The sequence below is a fragment of the Motacilla alba genome, chromosome 4, assembly GCF_015832195.1.
Source record: "Motacilla alba alba isolate MOTALB_02 chromosome 4, Motacilla_alba_V1.0_pri, whole genome shotgun sequence".
Classification (NCBI taxonomy): domain Eukaryota; kingdom Metazoa; phylum Chordata; class Aves; order Passeriformes; family Motacillidae; genus Motacilla; species Motacilla alba.
In genome coordinates this window covers 22,151,445-22,179,215 of record NC_052019.1, presented here as the reverse complement: position 1 = coordinate 22,179,215, position 27,771 = coordinate 22,151,445, and the positions used below count along the sequence as shown (strand labels likewise).

At 40.3% G+C, this 27,771-nt stretch overlaps 1 protein-coding gene across 12 annotated transcripts in view; it reads right to left on the bottom strand.

Moving 5' to 3' along the window:
• The window catches only part of TBC1D1 (TBC1 domain family member 1), a 98,327-nt gene that overhangs the window by 47,248 nt on the left and 23,308 nt on the right, over positions 1–27,771 (bottom strand). For 11 of the 12 annotated variants that reach the window (XM_038134570.1, XM_038134566.1, XM_038134568.1 and 8 more), the window contains exons 3-4: positions 4,080–4,613; positions 916–1,005 (exon numbers count right to left, since the gene is read on the bottom strand). In XM_038134570.1, the coding sequence (XP_037990498.1) occupies positions 916–1,005; positions 4,080–4,613 (624 nt within the window). Of the gene's footprint in view, positions 1–915; positions 1,006–4,079; positions 4,614–22,072; positions 22,305–27,771 lie in introns of those variants that run through there. The other variant, XM_038134576.1, reaches the window with a different exon arrangement.

Genomic DNA, 27,771 nt, shown 5'->3' with positions numbered 1-27,771 from the left:
TAGGTCATTTATCTCTGTTACAGCTACATTAAAGACATCTGGCCTTTAAAATTCTGTCCTGTTATAGAACCTAATACTTCATGAATCTTTAATTTCAATTAAGTCAGACATTGTTTTGTTTTTCATTTTGTTTTTAATGGATGAAGTATAAAAGATCCATACAGCAGACCCAGAAATTAATAAGTTCTATTCAAAATGTATTTTACTCTGAAATTTTCAGAATATGTGCCTGTATGTTTAGTGATGAAAGCTATTATCATCAAACTAAAAACCAAAGTAATTTATGGAAAACAAAACCTACAAAACAAACAAACAAATAAATAAAAAAACCCAAAACCTCAGGCAGAAGGACAGAGAAGCAAACTCTGTGGCACAAGGAACAGGGATTAATAGTGAATGAGGAGACTCTGACATATGCCTGCCCACAGTGCATCATATATACTACCTCTGCATGGCAGATGACTTTCCTCATTTAAACACATGCAACTTATATTCTTGAAAAGAACACATTTTTAAAGTATTTTTCAGCTAACTCTTCCATATAATTTTTCTCCTTTCATTCTCACTTCTTGAAAAATATGGTTCAGACATCCCAAGATTTGCACAGCTGTGAATCATGCTCACTGCAATCTCAAACAAGAGTGTGTTCCTGACCAGTGTGTTCCTTCTAGCTAATATTATTCATCCACTGCACAGAGGAGTGAGTCTTTATCTCAGAAATCACAATGCAAAGCATGAAAAAGAATGATGATCTTATAAAATTACTGATTAATTAGCAGCTTTTCAATAGCAATCACTGAAACTGCTGTTGAGAGAATCCATGTGGAATGCAAGGAGAGAGGACTACATGAGCATTCACAAGTAGAGAATATTTAAACAATAAAAAAAGAGAAAAAGAATACACTACAATCTTACCTGAGAACAAAAGGATATTTCTTTAAAGCTTTTCTCAATTGCGACTTTTTTTGTGTCAGGACTGATAAGGTAAACTTCAGACTGGCCAATCTAAAAAGAACAAAATAAATTGCCAGATGCTAAAAAGTAACATTATGCTTCCTTTCATCCCACTATAAAAATGTTTCCTGAATATAGATCTCAATTTTTTTCTACCTGTATATTTATATCAGTTAGCATATTACTACCAGAAATAATACTAAATAACACTGATTTGGCATTCAGAGCTCTGCACATTATGGCACTGAGGTTTAACAAGACAAGAAAATAATGTTTAAACAGATGAGAGCAATACTGTATCACAAGTAACCTACTTTGCACTGAGAGAAATACACTCACACTCCCTTTTCCTATTTTCTGCAGTCTTGGAATGTACCACAGTCACAGAAGCTACTTAATGAGACTGCTTTAAAATTTAAATCCAAGTGTGTACCTCTTCCTGTAGTCTACCTAATAATTTTTGTGAGTCTGATTTATTTATTTATGGCACACATAATATTTAACTTAAAGCACTTAACTCAAAAAGTACACAAACTAATTTACTGGAGTATATTTTCTAATATATTTTATTCTGTAGGCCATTTGTACAGTACATTTGTACAAAAGATGATGCTGATGCTAAGTATCCATGGGCAAAGAGCATTTTTAAGGTGAAACTACTGTTTTTATTTTTGCAGCTTCTGGCAACATCATTGTAAGATAGTAACATAAAAATTTAATTTCCTCATATGTACAGCATATCAGCGAATGCTAAAAACAAGTCTCATATCAGATTTTAGGAAGGCAGGTGGAATTTGGATCCACTCACGAGCATGACTTGGAGAAACCCACTTCAATCAGTACCAAATCCTAAAAGATGCACACAAAAACATCAGCAGCACCAATATAACTGTACTTTCTTAAGAAAGTAGGAAGGGATGAATCTCATGTGTGAATAGATCAAGTCAGATGTGCCACCTCTGTATGTCTAAAAGTGGCCCTATGCATTCACCTTCCACCTCTTCTTTCACTTCAACCAGCCACAATGGTTTTCCCCAGATGCCTGCTGATTTCCTTGTATTGTCCCCGGGGCTGATCTTGCCTCTGCTCATGGGGCTAATTCCCTCTAACACCTGCTCCTGATTACTGCTGTCTTCCTCTCCCTGCAGCAAGAGGCTCCTTCTTATTGCTCAGTCCCACAAAATCCTTTCACATTTGGCCCCTGGGCAGTAGTGATCATTTGAAGTCAACTGAACAAGGGGAAAAAACCCAAACCAATGAGCCTCTTCCCCCTCACCCTCAACATACAACCAGGAGAAAAACCTAAAAATACTCGCTCCTCTCTCCACCAAATCCTAAGAAGCTGGCTAGGAAAGCAGTTCTTCAGGAAGAAGATATGAAAATCAGGACTGTTTGAATCAAGTGAGGAGAGCTGCCAGACAATTAATCTGAGTATTTTTCACACCTCATGCATTAACCAACCTTTGCTTCAGTCCTGGGCAAAATCTAAGTAACGAACTGGGAATATACCAACCATTTTTTCCCCTCTGGATACTAAGCTACTTGTAAGCATTCCATATGTAGCCACAAACAAACTGATGAGACCCAAGCATGCTGCCTGCGTTCCCTGACTCGGAACCTGCTGAACACGGGGGAAAGGTAACCAACAAACTCAGCTCTGCCATCAGCTGCTGCCTCTGGGTAATGAAGGCACAACTAGAGTTACTTCACTTCCTTACATTCAGCTGAATTTAGACTGGCTGAATAGGAAAAGAATACAGCTGTTCATACTAAACAATATTTTCCCAGGCAGAAAGCAACCCAAGGCACAAAGCCAGATCAGCAAAGCCTCACAATTCAGAAATGTGGCTGCCAGCAGGTGACTGACATTATATTCAGACTGTAGCTGCAGGTGTCTTTGAGAACTGCTGCATCTATTTAATATAAATTAAAAATTCACTCGCTGGAGTAAGAGGATCTGGACCTACCCAGCCCAACTATAATCTATTTCTAAAATATGTGCCATGAATCAATAATGGAGTAATGATTTATTTAAAATTAGGCATTATTATTACAAAGGGTACTATACTTCCTGTGTGAAATAGATGCTCAGCGGAAGAAGGTGAACATGGATGGCTTTCTTTTTACTAGGGAAGAAACATTTCCCCATCTTCTTGCACTCACTATTTGATGTCAGCCTGCCACAACCAAACAGAAGCTTTAATTCAGATGTAGCTGAATACAATGTTTTCTGCGTGCTACTTTTTACAAATAAAACACAGTGGCAATCCTCCTTAAGGATTCTCTTTCCCTGCTTTAAAAAACCTGCTATAATTGCTCACACTCTACTCCATTACTGGCCTTAAGAATGCCAGCTCCAACAGCAGCTGATGGATCCAAGATGACCTTAGGAGAGTCAGTCTTTGCAGTATCAGCTCCAGGTTTGTATCATGCTCAGAAGACACAAGCTAAGTAAAATATGTCACACAGCTTATCTATCATGAGGATTGTAAGAGGAGCAAATGTCACATTCCTTACTTGCTTCTCAGTTCTTAGAAAATATTTTTGCTGCTCACCTATCAAGGCAAGGGCATTGCTAGCCACACCAAAGCAGAGCAGGAGTGGAGGCATGTGTGGAGTAGTGTAGGAAGCTATTACATGAATACTCCATCATTACACAAACATGCTGGCAGCAGAAGCACCTTCATCAATTACACTGCTTATCATGGGACAAAGTCTACTTGCTCTCAGTCACAGTTTGGTCCTTCTGCTCTACTTACAGATAATTAGTTTCCCTGGAAATTTATTTCTGCAGTTACCAGCTAGTGTAAGTGTACATACCATTCTGCAGCTGCACAACTACCTACTGACTTGCAGTAACTTTCTAAAAGCTTCCTTTAGAAGCCCAAGGTTTCATGAAGTACTGTTTTAAACTATTTAATATAAGCTTATTTAGAATATGTAAACCAATTTGCACTAACAAGTAATGCTCTCCAGAGAAACAGGCAAGTTTAAGTTAAGCTTTGGTAATTGCAATTAAGTTATCAAAGAAGTAACTGCCATCTGTCAGAACATCTGCTTTGGTGTCTGCCACTCCAAACTCCAAGACGTGAAAACGCCACCAGAAGCTGCAAATCTTGCTTTACCGTAAACAACATAGTCCGGTTTTCTGCAATGTCAGTTGGCTGCACAACACTGTGTCCATAGATGAGCTGACTTTTTAGGTTCAGTGAAATTGCATCTTCTTCAAAAGACCTGACAAAGCTGTTACTCCTAAGGCTTCCCTCTTGGAAATCCTTTTTAAACGCAAAGGAACGAAGTCCAGGTTGAGAAAAAGATTTCCTAATTGGCCTTTTTTCCTCCTCTTCATTGACCAAGGGCTGGAACACAGACCGCAATTTGCTGCTGAAAGAGAAACCTCCAAAGTTATTGGCAGTTTCATGTTGTTGGGATGATGAGCTGAAATCTGAGGTTTTTGTACAACTTGCACGATTAAATTTCTCAATGCATTCATCTATGAGTGCTGGAGGTGCATTTTTATGGGCTACTGTTACCCGTCCACAGAACAGCACCTCAAACTTCTTAGCAAAAGGGTCTTCAACATCTGAGAGATTATTCTGAAACTCTTCTTGACGGGCAATTTTTCCAGCTTGTCGAATAGAGCTAATAATCTCAGGCACCTACAAGAGGGGGAAAAATACACATTAGCATCTGGTACTTTAAGACAAACAAATTGCAAAATTAAGAGGCTCCCTGTTGTGATTTTCCTGGAAGGATACTTTGATTTAGTTTCAAAAATAAAAGACCAGTTGAAGTGCATTTATTCAAGAGACACATTATAGCAGTTAAACACTGAGAAGAGGAATTTCTCATTTGTCTCCTTGCCAGGAGTTCACCATCATCAACACTTTGTCAAAAGAATTTTGTCCCTTGAATGCTCTTCATCTTCAGTAAAACTTTTGCCATTGAAGTAACCTTTACAACATGACAAATTCCAACTCAAAATGAAAGATAGAAGTACTTCAAAAAGCATACAAGAAGCTATGGACTAATTAACTGGTAAAGTTATTTAATCTGTTATTTTTCACTCCCGTCTCTTACTCAAACACTCATGTCATGTAGGTTAATGAGTCTCTTGCAAATTTGCTTTCCCCTTCATAACAGCATATTACATTGTTATGGCACTTTGGTGGTTTTTTAAAATGTAAATAGCTGTATTTTTTAATATCTATATAAATTATTTTACATGTTCATTTTTATTCTACTATCCTAGATGACACTCTTAAATAATATTACCTCACATACAGTATGACTTGCAGGGCATCTGTATGAGACAGCAGTCTGTACAGATGACAGATGTTGTAATTAGAACCCAAACTGCCATGTGGCACATTCTGAGGGACAGTAAACGGTCTCAGCTGCTGATATGGTTAGATGGTAGTGATAGGCATATGCTCTCTGCTAAGCTGCTGCGAGGCCAATGCTTGGTTACATCACACTGCTTTGACTGACCTAGGAGATTAAGGCTCCTCTGCAGTCTGTGCTGCTGCTGCGTAACAAAAAATGTGGGGCCACCACCTATGATTATGACTGCTAATTCTGCCAGTTTTATTTACCAAAGTTACTTTGAGAAAAATCCATGCAAAGTGTGCCAATTTCCTGACAAAATTTCCCCTATCAAGCATCAACTGGAACTTCATTTACTTACAAATTTTTGGTTGCAGATAGTACAGAAGGAAGCCCAGGAGCAGCAGACTAAAACAGCAGCCCAGAAGAACCATCTCCCCTATGAGAAAAGGCATCTCTAAACCTAGAGAATATTTTGGAGACCTGGCCTCTGTTTTTTTTAGACATTTTTATGGTCACCTATTGCTTAATCATAATGCAGTCATGTGCATAAAGCAACTGAGGAAACAGCAAAGGACTTTGAGGGAAAAAAATCTGAACTGTGAAAATTGAGTTAATGTTCTGGGTGCTCATAAAGTCCTCAACAGGATTCCTTTTATAGACAAGGAAACAAAGATAAAGATATGGATAGGTAGGTAGATAGATATTCACAGACATATAGCTGGTGGGTTTAAAACAGTAAGTAACACATTACAAAATAGGAACTCAGGAAGCATTACTTCACCCTTCAGCACAAGGCATGAGTCATCAGCAAATCATTCAGCAAAGATAATAGGGAAGAATGGGCAAGAAAAGCAGGGTCAGGAATTTTTAAGTCCATTCTCTGATATGTCACAAACCAGTCTGAAAGCCTTGGGCTCAGGCAGCTTTGGGCCAAACTTCTTAATCATATGCAAGAAGAACATTGAGAGTATAAAAAAATCTTTAGTACCTCAAGCAATATGCATTTGCTCTACAGTGAGCTTAAAGTCTACCTCAGTTTTATTTACTCAACACTCCTTCAAAGAAACAATTCTGAGTGGCATAACATATCAGAATCACAGTACAACATAAAACTTCATTCCACCCACATGTGAGGGTGCAATTGCTTTAGCAATTTTTAACAAACATGTTTTACTCTTGTGGGAGTGTCTGGACTCACCAGCCATAGACAATTTTACTGCTGAGCTGCCCAGGATACATGCAGAGACCAGCAATCCCACCTCCACTTTTGCTGAGGCTGCAGAGGCAGCAGCAAAGGACTGAGGCATTTTCTGAACTCTGCTTGCTTTGGTAAGCCAGGAACATCAGCTCTCAAAAGAAGACCACTATCTCAAGCACAATTCAGCTCCCCCAGCGACACACATGTCAATGACGATAAGGACAGCTTCCAGCAGTGCAGGTGCTGCAAGGGTTAAAGCTGAGCTAAAGCCCTGACAAAGCAATAGGGATCCAGTACATCTGTGCACTTTCTGAATTTAACTTCTTCAATGTTTTTTGTTAACAAACACCTTGGACATTGACAAAATAGCTATTCAACAATGGCTATATTTTATATACAGACAGTTCTTAGGGAAAGACACTACATCACACAGAAGGACTTTGCAGTAGTTAATAAACTTTGTGTCTGAGGAGACCAAGCAGGCCTGTTGATGAAAAATCAAGGGGAGTATTTATTTATTTATTTTCACACATGCTAGGGCTTGAATCATGTCATTGAAAAGTAACAGCTGGCTTCCGTGCTACACTTATTAAAAAACACAGACTCTTCTGTTCTCACTTACAGACCTAAAAAATTTTCAGCCTGCTAATAAAATTGTATTACTTATGATTAGGCAATTGATGTAGAAGTAGCAGAAGCAGCAGATCATCACCTCACTTTCCTGTGATGCTTATGTATGTTAAACATTTATCTACTTTTATTAGTAAAGACAAAATCCATGATGAATAAAAAAAAAAATCCAAAATACTTATTTCCCTGGAACTGCTCTTTGCCTGATCAAGATTTGTGCTCTTTTTATCCACCTGTACCACTCCAGACTTTTTATGCAAGTATGGAAAATGAACAATCCACTTGCCCTCTGCATCCTCTGACACTGGCTCTTCAAGTAAGCAGACCTGGATGCTTAGTAAACAAACATGAAGTAAACAGTAGTTAAAAATGTAATTATTTCAGGTTATTAGAATAAAGATGTAGGCTCTATCTTGGCAAATGCTTATTAACCACAGCTGGAACATTTCCAGATTAAGCAGCATGCCACTGGGTGATGAGTAACCACATCTCTTGCAAATCTCCAAAAATTAATTAGGATGTAATTAGAATCAGGTTTTATGGCTCTTCAATTTCTATCAAAAAGCAGCAAGGATGAAATTGCTCCTGAATTAAGTTATTGTTGCCTGGAGTCTTTTAAAGGTTGTGGGCTCTTTCTGAACACAAGAATTAAATACACAATATGTTTACACAAGATATATTATATACACAAGATATTTACATTTTTTGTTTCATTACAAAGGTAATTTAATTACAAGCTGGCATAGGTTGCCCATAGAGACTGCAGTCTCCATCCTTGTGGATATGCAAACTCTGACTGGACATGGGCTGAGCAGCCTGCTCTAGGTGACCCTGCTTTGAGCAGGGGGCTGAACTAGATGACCTCCTGAGGGGCCACCCTATGTCACCCTGGGGATTTAGACACCAACTGCTTTTATACATACCTATTGGTAATTGTACCTTCTCATCTGAACTTGCTAAGAGAGTGGGAAAAGACTGTTGTACACAGTTAGGATTTCTTTCTGCCATGGAAATCCTCTTTTCTAGCATACTTCTATTCTTAAGTGTTTTCTGACTTGTTTCTTAATACAACTATATAATTAGTGGATAAAGATTATTTCTGTAATCAGAAAAAACACTGCTGCTGACCTAAAATTATTTCCCTAAACCCACAAAACTATGTACAGAACATCAGTGTAAGCAACAACGAACCTTTACCAAATACAGAGCATTACCTTCTTATTATCACTTCAGCCCAAACAAGCCTGCTGAACAGAAGACACAAATGAAATGTACTAGGGAAAAGGTTTTGTGTTCTGAGTGTCTAAATTAGATATAGAAAAAGATCACGTATCTATAACCATTAAAAATAACACTGGACTTGTGGGTTTTTTTAAAGTGGACCACATTATTTCTGCTATAATGAGAATGTTTACTTTGCAGAGACAAAGCAGGGAACTGAAATGCTGAGTATTCTTGGGACTTGGCTTGTGGGTATCCAAGCAAAATACAAACCAACACCTAGGACTTCCTAGTGCATATAACAAGACAAATAGCTACAGCTTCTATGCCATGCACCAAATAATGACAAAAGGTGGTAATTTTTAAGCATGCATGGGTTTGCTGCATGTGAAGAACAAAGAGCAGCTCTTCCCCCCCACATAAACTGCAGATGCATTTTTACCCCTTGAAACTAGCAGCTACCCTGAAAGTCTACATACAAGCACATAAGAGGTCAACGTCTTTATCCTGTCAGTAGATGTAAGAAAGAGTTAGAAACTATTTTAATGAAAAGAGCCCTGTAACAGCTGAATGCAACAGCTCACTTTTGTAAGACCAGACTAAGAAAAGATATTAGTTCTTTTATACATGGTAGCTCAAAAAGCAAAATGTGCCATAGAAAAAGAACTGCTAACACATCAGCTGGGAGGACTAGGTGAAAAAAGAAAAAAGTGGGATAGTTTATTATTCTAGATGCTATGCAAATGTTTATACCTGCAGCACAAATTCACCTGTTTATACCTACCAGTCTCTGCATAAAGCTCAAGCACCGGCTTAATGATTTCAAGGACAGAGGGAGTTTTGTTTAACCTAAGCCAGACCTGTGCTGACAGGAACTGGTCTTATGCAACAGACTCCAGAAATTGCTGGAGACTGAAAAACATTAGGGTCAGATTCTTAAGTTGAACATCAGAAGGTCTCACACCACCACAGCTAGAACAAAGCCTTGAAAATGTTTCACAAAACTCTTGAAACAAGTAGATGTTTTGCTTGAATTTTGCTAGCTTACTCAAGCTAGAGAGGACATTGCAATTATTTTTAAGTGCTTTTACTTGCTTTTCTTTCTTGATCAATAAAGCAGACTCAATAAAACATGTCAAGAAATCTAATACTGTTTGCTGTTAGTATCTTTCCTTCTTGATTCTAGTAGAGAGTATTGCTACAGAAAAGATAGGGTACACAGCTATTTATGGGAGAAGCTATATCATGGGAGAAGCTATCTATTTGTATCAGGACAGATAGCAATATTTTTGTCACCTGTAAGTTATTTACAATCATGGAATATTTGTAAAATAACAAAGAACAAATAAATTAAAATATTTTTAACATATAAAACACACATAAAATATAAACACACACACACATAAACACACAGTATTTACGTGCATTTTTTAAAAGACTGCATAAAAGTTTTTATTTCAGTAGTTTAATATGTAATAAAAAGCAGTTGGCCTGTTTCCAGCACACTGGTGGCAAAATAGCTGTCCAGAAATCAATGCAGATCAGCACTTCCCGTCCTTACCACTCCTTAACCCACAGTAGTGCTCAACAGACTTCTCAAACACTTTTCTCCACTCACAAGATTTAGAGTTTGGCATTTTTAAACCAAAACATTTTAATTAATATATTTTTACTCTTATTCCTTTAAACTGAGATACGGCACAATTTCTCCTTCCAAAATCACAGAGTAATTTAATTTGGAAGTGACCTCTGATGGTGCAGTCTCCCACATAAAGCAAGGCAAACTTCCAAGTTAGATACAACTTTAAACTTTGATGACATGCTGGGGGTCACATCCAGCTAAGTTCCAAGTAGGAACACCAAGACAGAATTTCCTTACTCTCTGGCATTAGCAGAAATTCAAGGTAGAAAAGAGTCATAAACTTTTGCAGTTAATTTCTATTTCAGTGAAAGGCCTTTTATACTTAGGTCTTCTCTCAAGTGTGTTCACAGGGCTTTTTCTTCTGTTATCTTGCTTGGAGACTGGTCTGCAGTCTCCTACACCTCCCTGACCTTTTCCAGTCACTAACGTCAATTCTTGTTTTAAAACTTTTTTACCCATTAACCCTTAATAAACAGATTTTATTTGACTTTTATTCCTCCCACAAAGTCACTTTCAAACACACATTTAATTCAGGGAACAACAAAATTCATGGCTCTTCCAATCCCTGGCTGGTGACTGTCCTTGCAAGCTCCTGACAGTTTTTCTGTGAATAGCAAATGCACCAGGGGTAGAACTAAAGTGACATTCTTACCAACAGCTCCCTAAGTACTTCAGATTGGCAGGTGCACAGAGAAACAAGTCACCCTTACTTCATAATTTCACTTCTCAACACATACAAACCAAAATTTTGCTGCTGTATCTTCACTGCTCATAAAACAGCTATAAACTGTGCCACTCTTAGCAGCTTCACTAGCTACACACGTTGGTCTAGCACATTTCACTCTATAGTACATAAGATGCACTGGGTGTCTCACTTAACCAGGGAACTCATGAATGTCTTTTGAAAAGGAGATCAAGTTGGAGCACAACCAGAGGGCTGGGAGGGGTAGCCAGGGTAACAGCCAGCAGGACTAACCACCGTGCAGGTGTGTTGCTTAGGAAGGGCTGTGAAACCTACAAAAGCAAGACAAAGGTGTTGTTTCAGCCTTAATAAGGGAGAGTTCAGCAGCTGAGTATCACCATGGGCCCATGAAAGGAAGAGCAGCCATACACATGTTTACTTGTGGCATGGTTTCCTTAGTGAGGTTTGAATGGGCATTATATAGAGAAAGGAGTAAGTGAGGGTGATAAGACTAAGACTCAAAATTTGAAGGGATGCATTTGAAAAGCTGATGAATCTGCACTAAAATTCAAAGGATATTCTGTGTGGGGCAGAAGAGAGTTCTCTCTTTAAATCTAGTTCTTTTTGACCTGGATGAGTGGATGAATGCCACTAGCATTGTCTGAGATGACTGACACAGTAAGCACAGTAAACTCTAGAGCTCCATGTAGCCAACACATACTCTTTACAGTTTACACACTATCATGAAGAGCTGTAAAGGGGACTAGACCTTCCACACACATCAAGTGGAAAGAATCTAACATTCTTGTCCAGAAGATTGTTAAAGTACTTCAGATTGATGTCATCAGTACTCTATGCCACTTTCATTGTATCACATTCCTTTTAATATTAGCTGCAAATCTCAGCTTGAGAACATTCCTCATGATTCCTCAGCCAGACAGAAAAGAGTACACTTTTTGCAAAATTATGTGAGTTTGAGAGCACTCCATGTAATTTAAAGAGGCACAAAAAAGTTTTCTTTCCTTTTGGAAAAAAAAACCAACCAAACCAGTATTTGCAGAATCAGTTCATGGAGTATTGTAAACAAGCTCACAAACAGAACTTAAATGTTTAATACTTATAAGTGCACTGGGTACTCTAATGAAGTTGGACTGTTCTGTTTTGTGATGGTGCTTTCTCCCCAAGAGAGATGCATCATGTTGCTGATACACTTAAAGGGTTTCTTACACATGCTTTTAAGACATACCTTATTTGAAGCCTGAAATACAAAAAAACCTGGCTACTCTCCATAAATCAACCTCCATGTCCTTCTTTTGGATGCCATGAAAATGTCTGACCCAAAAGCAAATTGCAGTTGGCAAAGTCCCATTGTGTGTTTAGAATACCTCCAAATGCAAAACCAACAGCATTTCTAGTCTAGTTGCTGGTCATACCTACAGAGTTCCTGGCTCACATTTTACAAGGTGAGTACTGAACAACGAGGCAATACCTGTTGCAAAGAAATATCTGTGCTCATTCATTATCAACAGAGATGAAATCCTTTTTTTTTTTGGGAGAGGTGCAAGATGGAACTGCAAGCAGCTCCCTTCACAGGGTTGAGACAGGTTTGGGACTTTGCTGGAGGCTGTGGGGTGGGAAACAGAAGGAAGCCTATTCTTAAATGGCTATAAATGGAAAAAGACAGCAATGGCATTTCAAAGCTTTCAGTACAAGAGTTCTTTTCTGTTTTGATTTTTTTTGAGGCAGGGTGGAGAATTTGTCTTTTATAACTGAAAGGCATTATCAGAACTTAAAACAGGAAATTACATAGTAACTTTTTTATTATAAATTATTAATCAGATTAATTTCCTTTATACAATAGCATACAGGCTCTCTCCTGGTCTCCTTTGCTCCTGGGCTTCTGGCAGTTATCAAAATTGGTACAACTGGCAAAATAGGCTTTAGCAAAACATACAGAAGTGAATATAATTTCTTTACAAATTGAAGAAACCTGAAATTCTTCTGTCCTTCTTATCAATATCCAACTCCAATCAAGAAAGGAAGAAAACTTTATGTGTACCCTTGCTACAACTAAGGTTATTTCTGATAAAACCTTTTTGACAGCTGACCCAAATGTGTGTCAAAAACTCCCTCCCCTCAAAATTTATTTTGATGTTTTCACAAAGGAAGGTAGCAGGGGGAAGTCAGCCTATGAATTTTGGTTGACATGATGTGTAAGTTTTATCTGCAGCAGAGTAAAACACCATCTCTTACTCTGACAACAGAATTGACAGACTTCCAAAGGAAACAGCCAGGCACACAGCCCTCCTTCCTAGGGTTGCTGGTGGGCGGCACAGGGACAGACGATGTTTTTAATTGGAAGAATCTTACGAACGTTAAAATTACAAAGGCCCCAAGGGAACTGGAGCGAAGAAGCTGAGCAGCTTTTTCAAGCATTCTGCCTGATTGGTACAAAATTCTGATTGGCTTGTGGATGAGCACATTTGCTGCTTTGTCATATAGTAACAGTTTTCAGCTGCCTCAGGACAACTCCCAGGAGAGCAGAATGGGAAAGTAATGACTAAATATCCCATGAAAACTTCTCTGACTTTCACTTAAAAGAGCAGTTAGTTCACCAGTTTTCATCCTTCTCTGCTGACACAGAAAAAAAAAAACCAGAAGAAAAAAGTGCTGATGGAATTATAACAAACTCCAATAAATAATTTTTATATGATTCCACATTTCATATACCACATCAGCTGCATGAACTGTTTGCATACAAAAAATATGCTTTAGTCTAAAATGGTCAGCCCTCAATGACTGTATGTCAAGCAGAAATGTTGCTTTCACAGAATGATAAACTCTATAGGTTATATTCCAATGGGACATACCCAAATCTGAAATTCCAAAACATAATACTGGTTCAGGTGCTGGTTTAAGTAACAACAGTTTTAAAGACAGGCCCCTTGCACATAATTGTCTAAAACTCCAAAGCACTTCTAAAAAATTTCTTTTCCATGACTTGCATTTGAGGAGATTAGAAGCTATAAAAAGCTCCACAGAAACAAAACCAGCATGAAAGATTTAGTGCCAACCATCCAAATTGCCATGACAACGACTTCAGTGAGCTCACCTCATTGGTGCTACAGCAGCTGACCAATAGTTCAGTAAATATAGAGAGGCAACTGTTAAGATCTGGTAAAAGTAAGATATTTGGCTATATAGCTCCTTGAAATAAACACATAAATCCCCCAAAATGGTTCATTGAAAAAGAAAGGAGCTGTTTTGTTTATCTCAGCTTTGCCATTTTCAGTAGCAGGGAGTGTGCCTGTGCAACTATGCATAAACAGCCTGTTTTCTCCAAACCTGCAATTTCACAGAATATCTGTACCTGAAAATCCTGTTTGGTAGCTGCATATGAAAGGTTTTCCCTGGAAAAAAAAATCCATGCTTTTGATTACAGTATAAAGAGTAACATTCACATGTACAAAGCTAGCAACTTTGGGAGTTGGAAAGAAGCTTCCAGATACTCCAGAATAACGTTTGGTTTGGTTTTAAAATGTGTCGATCAATGTTTGTGTTTACATACACAGTGAGAATGGAAGGCAACAAACGTTATTATACTCTCTTCACAGTTCTTCAGTTAGTAACAGACAGAAGTCTAGGGCACAGAAATTCCAGGTAACATCTTCAGGCCTGATATTTTCACTAAGCACTAGCCAAAAGGTCAATAGCCCAATAAAACAAAAATTCCTTGATGGGCCCCTACTCCCTCCATCAGGGCCATCCACTGTGCCACAGTGTCCACACAGCCACACAGCCAAAGCAACGTGTGTGCTGTTTGCCCAGCTTCTCTAACTGGACTCTCAAGTATAATCTCATGTGATTACTTCACTATTTTATTTTGAACCAGGAATGTGTTTGAGAGTGGATTTTCCCATTCCACTTCTTGTGTTACAGACTACATTATGGGGATGTCTCAAAACACCAGAACTGTCACCCATTTAAACAGAACTAAACCTTCATTTTGTGATACATTTTGCTGCAAACAGGCATTTGGTTCACAGCACCAAATTAGGGCCAATTCAAAGTATAGGTCCCTGCCCAGAATGAGGTATAGAACAAATCCTCAGTACCCTTGAACAACATGTTGCTGTATGGCACTTAGTAACATAGATGCAACCTACAGGGGATTTCATCCAGGCTAAGAACTGCAGCTTCTGTGCACCTGGCCAGCTGATCCAGGAATACCGGCCTGGCCTTTTGGGAACTTGAAAGCACAATGGAAAAGAGGCAGCAGAAACCCTGTTGTTATGCACTAGTCCACTGAAACAGGTCCCCTGAAAGGCTGCCTGAACCTCCCTCTTGCTTCTCAGCAAGAAAACCATGCTTTTCAGAAAGATTTTACCTTAAAAAATGGATACTAAGCAAGTTTGTGGATGATGGAAAACTGGGAGGAGCTGTGACTCTCTCAAAGGTGAGGAGGCCTTGCAGAGCAACCTCAATAAACCAGCAGACGGGGCAATCACCACATATAGAAGTTTAACAAAAGGAAGTGCCAGATTCTGCACTTGGAATGGGGCAAACCTGAATGTACAGACAGACTGGGGAATGAGATGCTGGAAAGCAGTGCCATGGAAAGGGACCTGAGGGAGTTGAATGTGAGTCAGCAGTGCCCTGGCACCCGGGAGGGACAACCCTGTCCTGAGTGCATCAGGCACAGCATGGCCAGCCAGGCAAGGGAGGGGATTGTCCTGCTCTGCTCTGGGCTGGGGCAGCCTCACCTCGAGTGCTGGGGGCAGTTCTGTGTGCTGCAGTACAGTAAGGATATAAAGCTGTGAGAATGTGCCCAAAGAAGAGCAATGAGGATGGTGAAGGGCCTCGAGGGGAAGCTGTGTGAGGAGAGGCTGAGGGCACTAGGCTGATTCAGCCTCAAGAAGAGGAGACTGAGGGGAGACCTCATTGCAGTCTACAACTTCCTCATGAGGGGAAGAGGAGGGGCAAGTACTGATCTCTTCTCTAGGGTGACCAGTGACAGGATGTGAAGGAATGGCCTGAAGCTGTGTCAGGGAAGTTTAGGTTGGATTTAAAAAAAGGTTCTTTGCCCAGAGGGTGGCTGGGCACTGGAACAGGCTCTTCAGGGAAGTGATCACAGCACCAAGCCTGACAGAGCTCAAGAAACATTTGAACGATGCATGTGGTGCGATTCTTGGGGGCATCTTGTGCAGGGCCAGGAAGTTGGGCTTCATCCTAGTGGGTCTCTTCCAACTCAGCTTATTCTGTGATTCTGTGAAAACACTCCTATTAAAATTCTATATTTATGCATTAATGCATCTCATGGTTTGTTATTGTAACTTGATTTAAAAGCAAGAATAACTGAAAACAATTCAAATACAATTCACTAGAGTTAACTCAGTGACAAAACCAATACACAGTAGCTAAAGTCATTCCCCTGCCTCAGTTTCTGCTCTTTGAATTCTGGCTGCTTTTCCCAGCTCTGCTGCCTCACCTCCCCACACAAATTAGTAAGCATCTCTTGACATATTTTGTGTATCTTAACTGATATGTAAAATACTACCAAAACAGAGGCTGAGGATGTTTTTCCTCTGAGTCATTGCTATCCATAAGTATTTCAGCTTGAACAGTAGAGCTGTAAAGGCTTCTAATTAAAAAAAAAAAAAAAGCCAAGATGTATTTCTATTAATTGAATAATAATTGAATAATTCCATTGAGGATTTACTTGTTAAGTCATTAATGAACCTCTGTGCACCATACACCACAACCTCAGCTCCTTCAAATTTAAAATAAAATGGTTCAGAAGACTTCTTAAAAGTATTTAAAGCTTTTATTAGATGGCCCAGTAAAAAAATTCCAACAATCCCTTAAAGCAGAGGTTTCTCAGAAATGCTGCAGCTTCTACATGCAGGATAATGAAAACTTACAAACTGTAAAGAGGTTCTTTACCTGACTTTTCCCTAAGGATATTTCTATTTATGAGACCCAGAATCGAACTGCTGCTTTGGTATTCTCATAACACCTCTAGTACACATAAAAGACTGCTTCATTACAGTAGCCTTTCAAAAAAAGGCTATGATGTGAAACAGTATTTTAAATCATCAAACGTAAGGCAAATAAAGTTATACTGCAGTGCTGCAGACATATGTATATACGGCAAAAAAATCCAAGCAAACCCTTAGCTGGTTTATCTATCTTTGATGCGACCTGGGGTTTTCCCTAATCCTGCAGGATTTACTGGTAGTTTTGCTACTAGTTGGCTCAGAACATGTTAACCACATGAAGACAGCTAGCACCAACTTCCAGAGTGCCCGTCAGCAAAGAAAAGCAAACGGTGTTTGACTAGAGACTAAAAGTTCTGTTTTGAATTGCAGAGGACAGAACCCATACAAAAGAGCAAGCTCAGCTACCTTGTCAGGCTTGGCTTGTTAAATCTGAAGGTCAACATGAACCTGAAAGAAGATACTCATGAGAAATTAATTCAGAAAGGCATAAATGATTCAAGAGAAAAAACCCTGCTAAACTGCAATCTACATGGCCAGGAATTTCTCTGTGGAAAGCTCTGCTCCTTACTAAGCACCCCTAATGTAGCTGACAAATGCATAGGACACTGCCCTACTACACCTGCGCAGCCACACAAAAGCCATGTGAGCGACTTTATTCCAGCCCTCTCCCATCAAATGGGGAACACCTAAGCAGAGCAGGTGCAATTCGAGCCTGGCATGCAGAAAAAGAAAAGGAAGGATGAAGAATAAAAGCAAATAGTTCCAAAGAGAACTTAAGTGCTGAGTAACTGAGGGGTTTCACCACAGGATTGACTTCATTTCCAATGCTGAGCGCATATTCCTCAGTCATCAGCCGGGCCCCCGCAGGGGCAGGCGGGGAGTGACTGGCATACAGAGAACAGCGCATTTGAGCTGCTCGGTATTTTGTGATAATCAACATTTTTCTGAAAGCTGTCAATTAGCAACAACATTTTACCCCAACATAAACTGACCTGGAGAATCACACTGAGCAGAAACGTAGTGTTCTCTGACGAAGGCATTGTGCAAGCTTGGGCATCAAAACACAGCTCTGGCAGAAATCTGCACTTTCTCTTTGCTCCACTGCTGGCATCCAGCCTGGGAGACAAGCGAGGGTCTGTCCTTTCAGCCCTACGCACAGCGTCAATGGCTTCAAGGAGATTCTTCCAAAGCAAAACTGTGCCTTTTGAGCCTTCCCTCCTCAGCAATTCCCAATTCTTCCCTGGCACTAGCTCTCTATTAACTACTTGATTCTTGATACAGTATACAGTATTCAAATTCCTTTACAATTAGGGTTATCAGGGATAAATTCACTAGCACAAACAAGAGTTGCACCCCATAGAAAACCACCAACACCACTTACTCACCTACACAAATAATTTATCATAAGGAAGATGAGCTTAAAGTAAGACAGGTTTAACAAATGTGTAAGTTTTTTGGCTCTAGACTGTTTTAAAATGGCTGGTTATGAGGGCTCCTGAAGAGACCAAAACTTGATTTGTTTGACTAAAATGTAAATCATTCACTGAGGGATTAAAGATGACCAAAGGTGCTCAACTTTGTTGGAAGTTGTGGGGAATAAAAGAAAGAGGCATGTCAGTTAAAATGGAGCAAAACATCCTCATAAATGAGTGTGACATACCCTAGAACAGACCAGCAAAAAAAGCCAAAATCATCCTTTCAAAACACTCTTAAAAAGACCAAAAAAAAAAAAAAAAAAAAGCAGGAGGGGATTTTGTGGCCATCATCATTTTCAGTCTCTCTTCATTCCTTTGCAGACGGCAAATTAATTTCTTTTGTAGCTTCTGACCTAAACTAAGAAGTATATCATTACTCCCATACATGCTCCTCCAGAGGTCTATTAGGCACTCTGCCATATAGAGAATAGTAGGAATAATGGCAAAACAGCAGCAAGAATAATTCTAAGACAGAATAAAAAACTGTATTAGGATTACAAGAAATACAAGTGGCATTTCCAATATTATTATGATTACTTCTTCAGCAACATTTCATGGCACAAGCCAAGTAACCACATCTTGCTGCACTGAACAGGACAGAAACTTTCTTTGTTGATGGCTTGAGAACTTCCCAAACTGTGGAAAGCTCATAGGCCCTTCCAACTCAGAAATCCTTGAAAAAAACCCAAACCAAACTAAATCTTACTTCTTGTTTTGCTGTTGGGAATTTCAGAGCATCTATTGTGAATATGTCCTAAAATGTGGTGAAGGAACTCAAACAATTGGCTCTCTCAACTCAAGGTCCAAGATTAGCTGACCCAGCTGGGGACAGCTACACTGAAAACCCACCCTTTTCTTCCAGTGCTGGTGGCACATAAGTGGAGGTTCCTCAAGCTTCAGCACCACACTCTATTGCTTGCAGCTCCCTTCTGGAGGGAGCATCTCTTTCCCATCGGCTGTCCTGCAGGTAGGAGGCAGCCGCTCAAGGTGGATTAGTCCCTACTAGCAAAATAATTATAGAAGAAACCCTGAATTTAATTGTGTAACTTTGCTTTGCATTTTATCTTAGTTATTTTCTTTACTGTTTCCTTGTTGGTTTATAGTCCTTCAGACAAAATAAGTTGAACACAGCTATTAAATTATATACAGCACCATTTTTTTTTGTAACTAGAAAGACTAACTGTATAAATTTCATAGCTAGCCAAGAATCTGAGGACACATTTACTCAAAATTGTCTATTTATACAGTTTCTTGCACTAAGAACTGTTTCAATTTCTTCAGCAATCAGTTCTCTAATTCTGGTTGGTGTAAAGCTGCTCCTGAATAGAAACTTGTATTATAAAATCAAGCAATTTGTAAAGAACTAAGACAATTTTTTTTTTTTTACTAAAGCTGTATTAAATATTATAGGAACAGAAATAAAATTATTTCTAACACTTGTCACTGTATTATTACCTCCGACTAATGAATTAATAATGTGTCAGTTTACCACTAAAACTCTGCATGTCTATATCTTTTTTGAGACATTTTTGAAGCCCACAATGATTACTTTTAGTAACAGCTACTTCAGTGATCTAAACTGAATATGAATAGTCTTTGTGTATCTACCAAAGCACAAAACCATATTTTCTACTCAGAACAGTGCAAACATAGTTTACACTTCCAAGAGGCTGTGCTTTCAGGTGCTTAGTCAAAGGTTTCCTTTAAGTCACTTGTCTGACTTTGTATCAAACCATGCAGGAAAAACAGGTATAACTATTCTTTTTTATTTAAATAATTGTATGAGAGTAAAACAAGTCAGTACTTTAAAATTCGTTACCCACGGAACCATCATACAGGGGTTCAGCCAGCATCCATATGGCCAATGGGGGCAACATCAATCCACATGTGACTCTAGTGGGGCTTTATCCTCCAGCCCAGAATGGACCCTATGGCTGAGCCTGGCAGCACTGCAAAACTCAGCCCTGAGGAGCCTGTGTGTAGGTAAGAGACAAGCTGGGTGAAACTGCAGGTAAAAATGTGTAAACAAGATATATTAAAAGGTAATGTTTATACAAACACCGGGGAAACCAATTTTATAGCACATGGGAGTAAATTGCTTCACATGTAGGTATCTGCAGGCTGGTAACTTGCCTGGTGAGACTAAACACTTACCTCACTTCGGGGGGGAGGGGTGTCACTTATTTTTAAGAGATGCAAAGGGAAAGCTTTCCTTCGAGGGGGGCAGTTTCCTCCTCCTACAGTCCTTCCCTGTTCTGGAATGGGCCACCATCTTAAAAATACTGGAATACTGAAAAGGTTTGCATTTGTGTTGAAAGCCCACAGCAATAGCTCCTACATTTTAACTGATCAGATTTTGGCAGGCAGGAAAGCTTTGTCTATTAACGAGCCTCATTTTATATTTCTAAGTACCCTGCCTTGCTTTCCTTCCCAAATTAGTGCTGACAATTAATGGCCATCAAAAGAATAAAACTAAGTAGTTGTGAGCAACCAGCATTGAAATAATTAGTTTTGAAAGCACTCCTAAAAGCAGTCAGAAGTGCGTTTGTGCAAGAGCTTGTTTCTCTGAAAACACAGTGAGTTCCGCACAAGTTCTGACCTCCTCCGACACCAACTCCTCACCGACCAGCTGCCTTGCCCAGCCGATAAGTGAGCAACGAGGGAAGGAAATGAGCCATGCCTTGGGGGCACCCTCGAAGTACGTACTCAATGGCATCATTCATCCTTGACAGCGGCCACCTGTATAGGAGACCGGCACATTTATCAGAGCCGGCACGGGCATCAGCCGGTACCACTCCTGCAGACTGCACGGCGAACCGGCTCTTAGGTTATGCGTGAGACAGAGCCTGAGGAGCGACAGGAGAGGTCACTACACGTGCTCCACCCAACAGGTCTTCACCCAGAGAAAAAAAGGCAAGTGGAAAGACAGAAGGATACATTTCCATTTTTCAGGGTGTGTCTAAAAGTCAGCAGTCTCTTTTCAAAACAGAATAGAGCGAATCCTTCTGAGAATCTGAACAAAGGCAACAGTCACAGATCAAGTACTTCCCTCTTAGTATCTTCTGAGGGTAGGTATTTTACCCGTTAAATATTCAGGAGCAGGGATGCAGAAGTAATTAAGCAACTGACCATTTACACCTGACAACAGAGAAGGGCGAATCAGGTTTTATGTTGTCTGCCTAGCAGCCTACGCTGTCTGTTGAATTTCAAGATATACCTTTTTTTCCCCCAGCTAATTTATTCAAGGAACCTACAATTCTTGCCTTGAGACAGAGTATCATTTGCAGCTCATTTTAAATTCATAATGATGGTTACTTCAGAATTTTTTTAACATCAGCTCAAAACTACATTCTAGAGATCTTTAACCATCTTTACTGCTTTGCATCCATATGTAATTTCAGTTACAGTGGAAATCCTACTGAAGCCCTAGACACACAGATGAAGAAGGCAGCACGACACATGCATTGTCATAGTAAAACATGTAAGTGTCCCACTAAAATCCAACTTATTGCTCTTCATAAACGCAGAGCATGACAAAAACCATGGAAAAAAAAAAAGACTCCAAAACAAACAGTGGGAGCGCTGTTACACATTCCCCAGAGTGCAAAAGTAGCGTTAGACTTCAAAGGCACTAAGATCGGGCCTTCTTGAGCACTTTCAATTACAGCTCTCCCCTTCTGAAGATCCACAGCAACACAGAACAAGTCGGCCAGACCTGCAGCTTCGCTTTTAGCCCCTAAACCCAAGCCATGTCAGACAGCAGGTTGACTTTACAGGTCACTTTGAGCGCTCCTCTGTTTCCCTGGCTGAACAATACATCAGGGTTCTGCTCCCTTCCCAGGGGTGACTGACTTGCCTGGAAATTACACGCGAACATCTGCAAGCCCTAAGGCTGGACTTTACTTCCCGAGCGCGGAGGGCGGCGGGCGCCGCGCCGCCTACCTTGGCCACCCAGCTGAACAATGGTGACATCCTAGGGGCTCCGGCCGCTCCTCTCCGCCTCTCCCGCTCGCCGCTGCCACCGCCTCATGCACCGGGAGGGACGGGCCCGCGCGGGCTGCCGAGGCGTCCCCGCCGCCGAGCGCCGGCCGGCGGCACCGCGAGCTCTGCGCGCCGGGACACTGCCCGTGGCGGCGCCGGCTTCAGCCGCGGGGCTGCGGGGCGGGAAGGGAAGCGAGAGGAAGGGCCGCGGCCGCGTCCCGCCCCCGCCGCGCTCCGCCTCCGGCGGGGCTCCCCGCGCCCGGGCTGCGGCCGCCCGATGCCGGCGGGCGGGAAGGGAGCGGGCTCGGGAAGGGAGCGGGCTCGCCCTCCGGCAGCGCGCCCGGCAACGCAGGCAACCGCCGGCCGCCGCCTCGCGCGGCCCGGCCACGTAATGCAGCGCTGACCGCGGGATTCCTAACTAAAACTTGCTGGGAACATCCCGGCATCGAAGCCATTCCTAACATTAAAGGATCGAGCGAAAAAGCATCTGTTTGAAACCACTGTGAAATGTTACACTTCCAGTCTGTCTTGCCATTCGTGTTAGCTAATGGCATTTGACATCACACGCTAGCAGCTCAACTTGCAGAAATCAGACTGTCGTGGAAGGCCGGGCAGTAGTGTACATGTTTCCGGCAGGTCCAGGGATGTTTCTTGCCACTCGGCCAGGAATGCTCATTCCTGTCGTTGCTCCGGTTGAACTGCTTGTGAATACCCTCCTCTCCTACTCAGTGCCTGTAGGGCTGCCTGAGACAACTAATTTTCCTGAGTTTGGAGGAAGGGCACAGAACCAGGAAAGGAAAAAAGGCTTGGAGTTCACAGGAAATAATCCACTAGGCTCAAAACAAAAAGCCCTTTATTTTCCACCACCTCAACATGAAGAACTAGATTCGCACAATCATAACAGAAAAGCATAGGGGTCTGCTATGTACTTCTCAATAAAATTCAACTGGTCAAAGTTAGATGATGAAGTGCCAAATTCAACTCTTCTTTTTGCCCAAAGACTCTCACTGAGACCGCTACTCCACTATGAGAGTGCCCTGCACATGCTTGCACTTGCACACTTAAGGCCAATGGAACGATCTCCAGGTCATAGCTGACACTGTTCCAGTTATTTGAATTATTAAATGAAAACAGGAGGGAAAGAGTGACATCCACACACGTGGGCTGGGGAGAAGCAGAGCCAATCTCACAGCTCACTGAGGCAGAAAAGGGGTAGTTTTGACACGTGCTCCAGACTGCGTGACCCTGCAGCCCTGGGTTTGGTTCATGCAAAGCAGACAGGGGAGTGAGTAGCCAGAGAGCTCTGTTACCTCCTAACTGGTGCTGGTGAGTGCCCGAGCACTGCTGTATGTCTGTAATGGACCGCAGGCAGATGAGGGGGCAACACAAAGGCAATTCTTCTCAGGCTGTACCCAAGCTACAGTTTCTGAAATGAAAACCTTAACAAATGCATTTCAGATCTTCATAAAAGGAGAATGGAGTTCCATTTTCTAATAGTTTTAAACATTAGAGATAATTCACAAGGATGGCAAATGGCTCTCTCTGTCATTATGATAGTGGCCATGGAGATTTTGATTGTACAGATGTTCTTAGCCATAAGCCCAAAAAGTCACTAAATATGACTGATACACCTTCTGGTAGCAGTCTCTAAAGGCTTACTGGCATGACCAGTAAAGGTCACCAGAGGGAGAAATTTTCACTGCCGCTACTGTTCATGATGTACAGAGCACGTACATAAAAAACATCTGAATTAGGAGACAGAGTAACAATGAATGAAATCCAGCTTCTGCTGTCAACATGACTTTCAGACATGCTACATAACTGCTCTCTCTGCTTTAGTTCATCTGTTAAAAAAAAAGATATAGATGCTGGCCTTGAAGAAAGGAGAAGCGGGCACACTTTGGCATTTGGAAAACAGTTGGAAGTGAGGCTTAAGTGTTCAGCTCTAAAAACATTTAGTAATGCATGAAATTCTTCAGTGCAAGTGAAAAGGTCATTGTGTTGCTTACCTTCCAAAAAATATGCATTTAGTGATGTAGTGGGAACAATAACTGGATTCATTTTTCAGAAATTAATTTCAAATTTCTAAAAAGAGAACTTCTGTATTTTAGTATTTTACCTTTGGCTTGTGTAGATAACTGCCTCTCCAAAAATACTACATACCCATTTTGGGGAAATGGAAAAATTCAGGGTCAGGGAATAACATCGGTATTGCATAAATAGTAAGTACCACTTGACACCATCTTATCCAAGTCTATGATCTCTTAAAAATCAAAACAAACCCCGCAGTCCTATAAGCTGTTTCATGTAATCATGGAAAGTATTCGCAAGATATTTGTGGCTGTTTTTAAAATAGCAACAATTAAAATACTTCAAAGACACAACTTAGAGCTTACATTGTCAGAAAGGTGATCTTTCTGTTCTACAGATGTACTACATAAATTTACACAAATAGCCCCATGATTTTTTCTCCAACTAAGTTTTCTCCATTTAAAGATGCCATTTGGAGAATGAAAGGGATTTAAAAGAGAAGAGAGACATACGGAAACATTAAGAAGAAAGGAAGGTGCAGTTGACCTTTCAACTCAAAAGAGGAGTATTCCTGACTAATTTTCCTCTGATTTCAGTTTCTTTAGGTTTAATGACTGTAAGTATTTTTGTGAATCTTCACAGTGTGTCATCACTGAATGATGTCTCACAAGAACTTGCATTAAGGGTATAACCACAACTGTGCTACCTGAGAACTGGCCTCTCCTGTTGCTCTTGTGTTACCACTAGTAGTGATTTTAAAGCAGATCCCATTCCCATTTAAAGTTTTTTCTTCTGAATGGTACTTAAACATACTTTGGCAGTTATTCTTCTCATGAATTATCCCCTGTTAGAAGGCAGTTGTGGGTGATAGCAGATGCTGGGATGATCAGTCAGTTATCTTGAACGGAATGGATAATTTCTTAGTATTTGCTCCAGAAAGTTCAGAGTGGAAGGGTTTTGGTGAAATCCCTAGTCAAACAAGGGACTGGAGAAAATACTCCTCACAGCATGTGGAATCCATCCTGTAAAGGTAACCAAGGCTATACATAATCAGCTTAACAGTAACACAATCTAGTTTTAGGGTCCATTGGTGCCCATTCATAAACATTAGGGTCATCTGATGGAAAGAGCACATCTGGACTGAAATAATTGTGCCACTTCAAACACTCCTGAAAACATTGATGAGCAAACTTTGGATTCGCAAGCTTTATGCAGGATTGCGTATTTTTTCTCTTCCCACAGACAGCTGTCAGCTTAAAGATGTCAGGAACTTTGCTATGGGTTCTGACTAATTCCACTCAAGCATAATCATATGACTGCATTTGACCAAGATGAAATGTACACTGATGAATGATCTAATTATAACCAAATTATCAGATCTCTATAAATGAGTGGAAAAAACACAGCCTGAAACTACAGATAAGTCCAAGCAAGATTTACGAAGATATCTTGTGAGGAGATCACTTTGGTCTGAATAGATGGATGCAGAAAACCCACAAGGACGATGTGGCAAATAAGCAACAGGGGAAACTCAGAGCACAGCAGGGAATTGCCACAAAGAGACATCAGAGGTTCCATACATTTATTCTGTTTAGTAATGAGGGTTTTCTGGAAGCTGTGAAATGACCAGGAAGAGCAGAAAACAGGTGGAGCAAACTAGGAAACTGCAGAACCAAATCACAGAGCTCAAAATAAATGGGGATGCTCCCAGTGTGCAATGACAAACACACATGTCAAGCCTTTGATATAATCAGCTAAGTCTTGACTGTAGCTGAAACAGCCAGAAACCTCCTGTTTTTCCTCCTTGTAGGGCAGTAGCTTTTGGTCTTCTCAATGTCACCAAGTTGAGGGATAACTTAGCTGAGCTCTCCGGAATGCTGAGGTGGCTTTGAGGAGAGAGCAGCAGATGACACAAGGATGACATACACCTGCACAGACACCCTGACACAACTGGATAAACTATAAAATATTAATTATACAAGACTGCTTATTTAAAAAATCTCCTGGCACTGGGATGCAAAACATGTGAAAATCAAATTGCCATTAATGTGCCCTGGCACTAGACACATGGCCCTGAAAGGACTTTGCACCCTTTTCCATCAGCTTCCTACTTCTTCCTTGTGACAAGCACCACAGGTCTCAGGAGAATAAAAAAAGCCTCTTAAAGTTAAAAAAAAACAATTTCAAAATGCAATTAATTAAAAGTTATACTTAAAGTGCTTTTTGATCTTGAAGCTTATATGATTAACTCAAGTCACATGGGAAAAAAGACAATTCATTTGAAGATAGATCTAATTTCCTTTGTAAAGAAGCATTACCTCACAGTGGAAAAAAAAATCCTCCAAATTACTAAGCACTTCTACTTCCAATAACAGATAAGTTATAGAGTAAAAAAAGTCTAAAAATATTGAGGAAAACCAATGAACAGAACATAACACCTCTCATTTGACTGGTTAAAAATCAAAACATAATAATAATTTTATCAATTCCCTATATGCTATGGGAGACATATATATTATGAATGTCTATTTCCATTACATGGGACTTCATGTTAGTTTAGTTAGTCCACATTTACTGTAGCCCACTCAAACACTCTAGTAATGAGTAATATAAGGAATAATGTATGCATCATTTTACAGAGTTATAGCCTAGCTCTTTGTTCACATAACTAATTACAGATACAAAAATAGTCCCACTGTCCTAGACATATTATTTTGTATACCTCAGTTGCAACAGTAGGACATAGGAAAGTATACTGAGCTCCACAGTATGGACAGCCATGGAAAGTAGCCAATCTTCTCAGTTCTCCACAATTTACTTATTAAATCTATTTCTAACAGTACTGATCTCTCATTATTTAATTCAGCCGCCATCCCTATAGATAGCACACAGATTCAAATGAGCTTATATTGTAGTTCACATACTCTAAAGCAACCTCCATTTCAGTAAACTGAAAAAACTCCAACAGTTAAAATAAAACTTTAAGTGTTAACTATTCTACCCCCAAACCAAAATATTTATTGGTTTTCCTGGGAATTGCTTAACAATAAGAACTATCAGTTCAGGTTTATCTCTCAGTAGGTGTAGGGTCCAGAACTTACCTACAGTCAGTGGAGCAATATTGCAGTTCACATATGATAAGCAGCTGAGTGTAAAAGCTATTTATTTGAGAATTGCCCCCACTAAAATCACAGACCAAGTTGTTATTATATCCTTATGCATCTTAAGCAGAGATAACAAAAAGAGGAAATAAATACTATATTGTCCTGTTCTTTTCCAGAATCAAGCTGAAGAAATTTTAATGTCTGTAAGGTTGCCCTCATACCATAAGCCTCCCTGCTCAGGTGCTCTTGGACAGAACCCTGGTGGAAGAACTGTAGCAGCCAGCTGAGAACTACTGCAGCCCCTTGCAGATTAAGAAGATTAAGAAGTGCACTCAGCTGCCTGCCCAACCCCTGCTCTACAACACTTCTCATCACCAGCCTTCCATTTGATTACAAGCTGCAGCACAGTCCTTCCCTAGGTAGTTCCAGTGTAATGTGAAATTGAGAATACCACTGGAACCTACTAACACAATAATTTGCATGTACAGTAACTTTGTATGGAGCACATAAATCTGCCTTTTTATT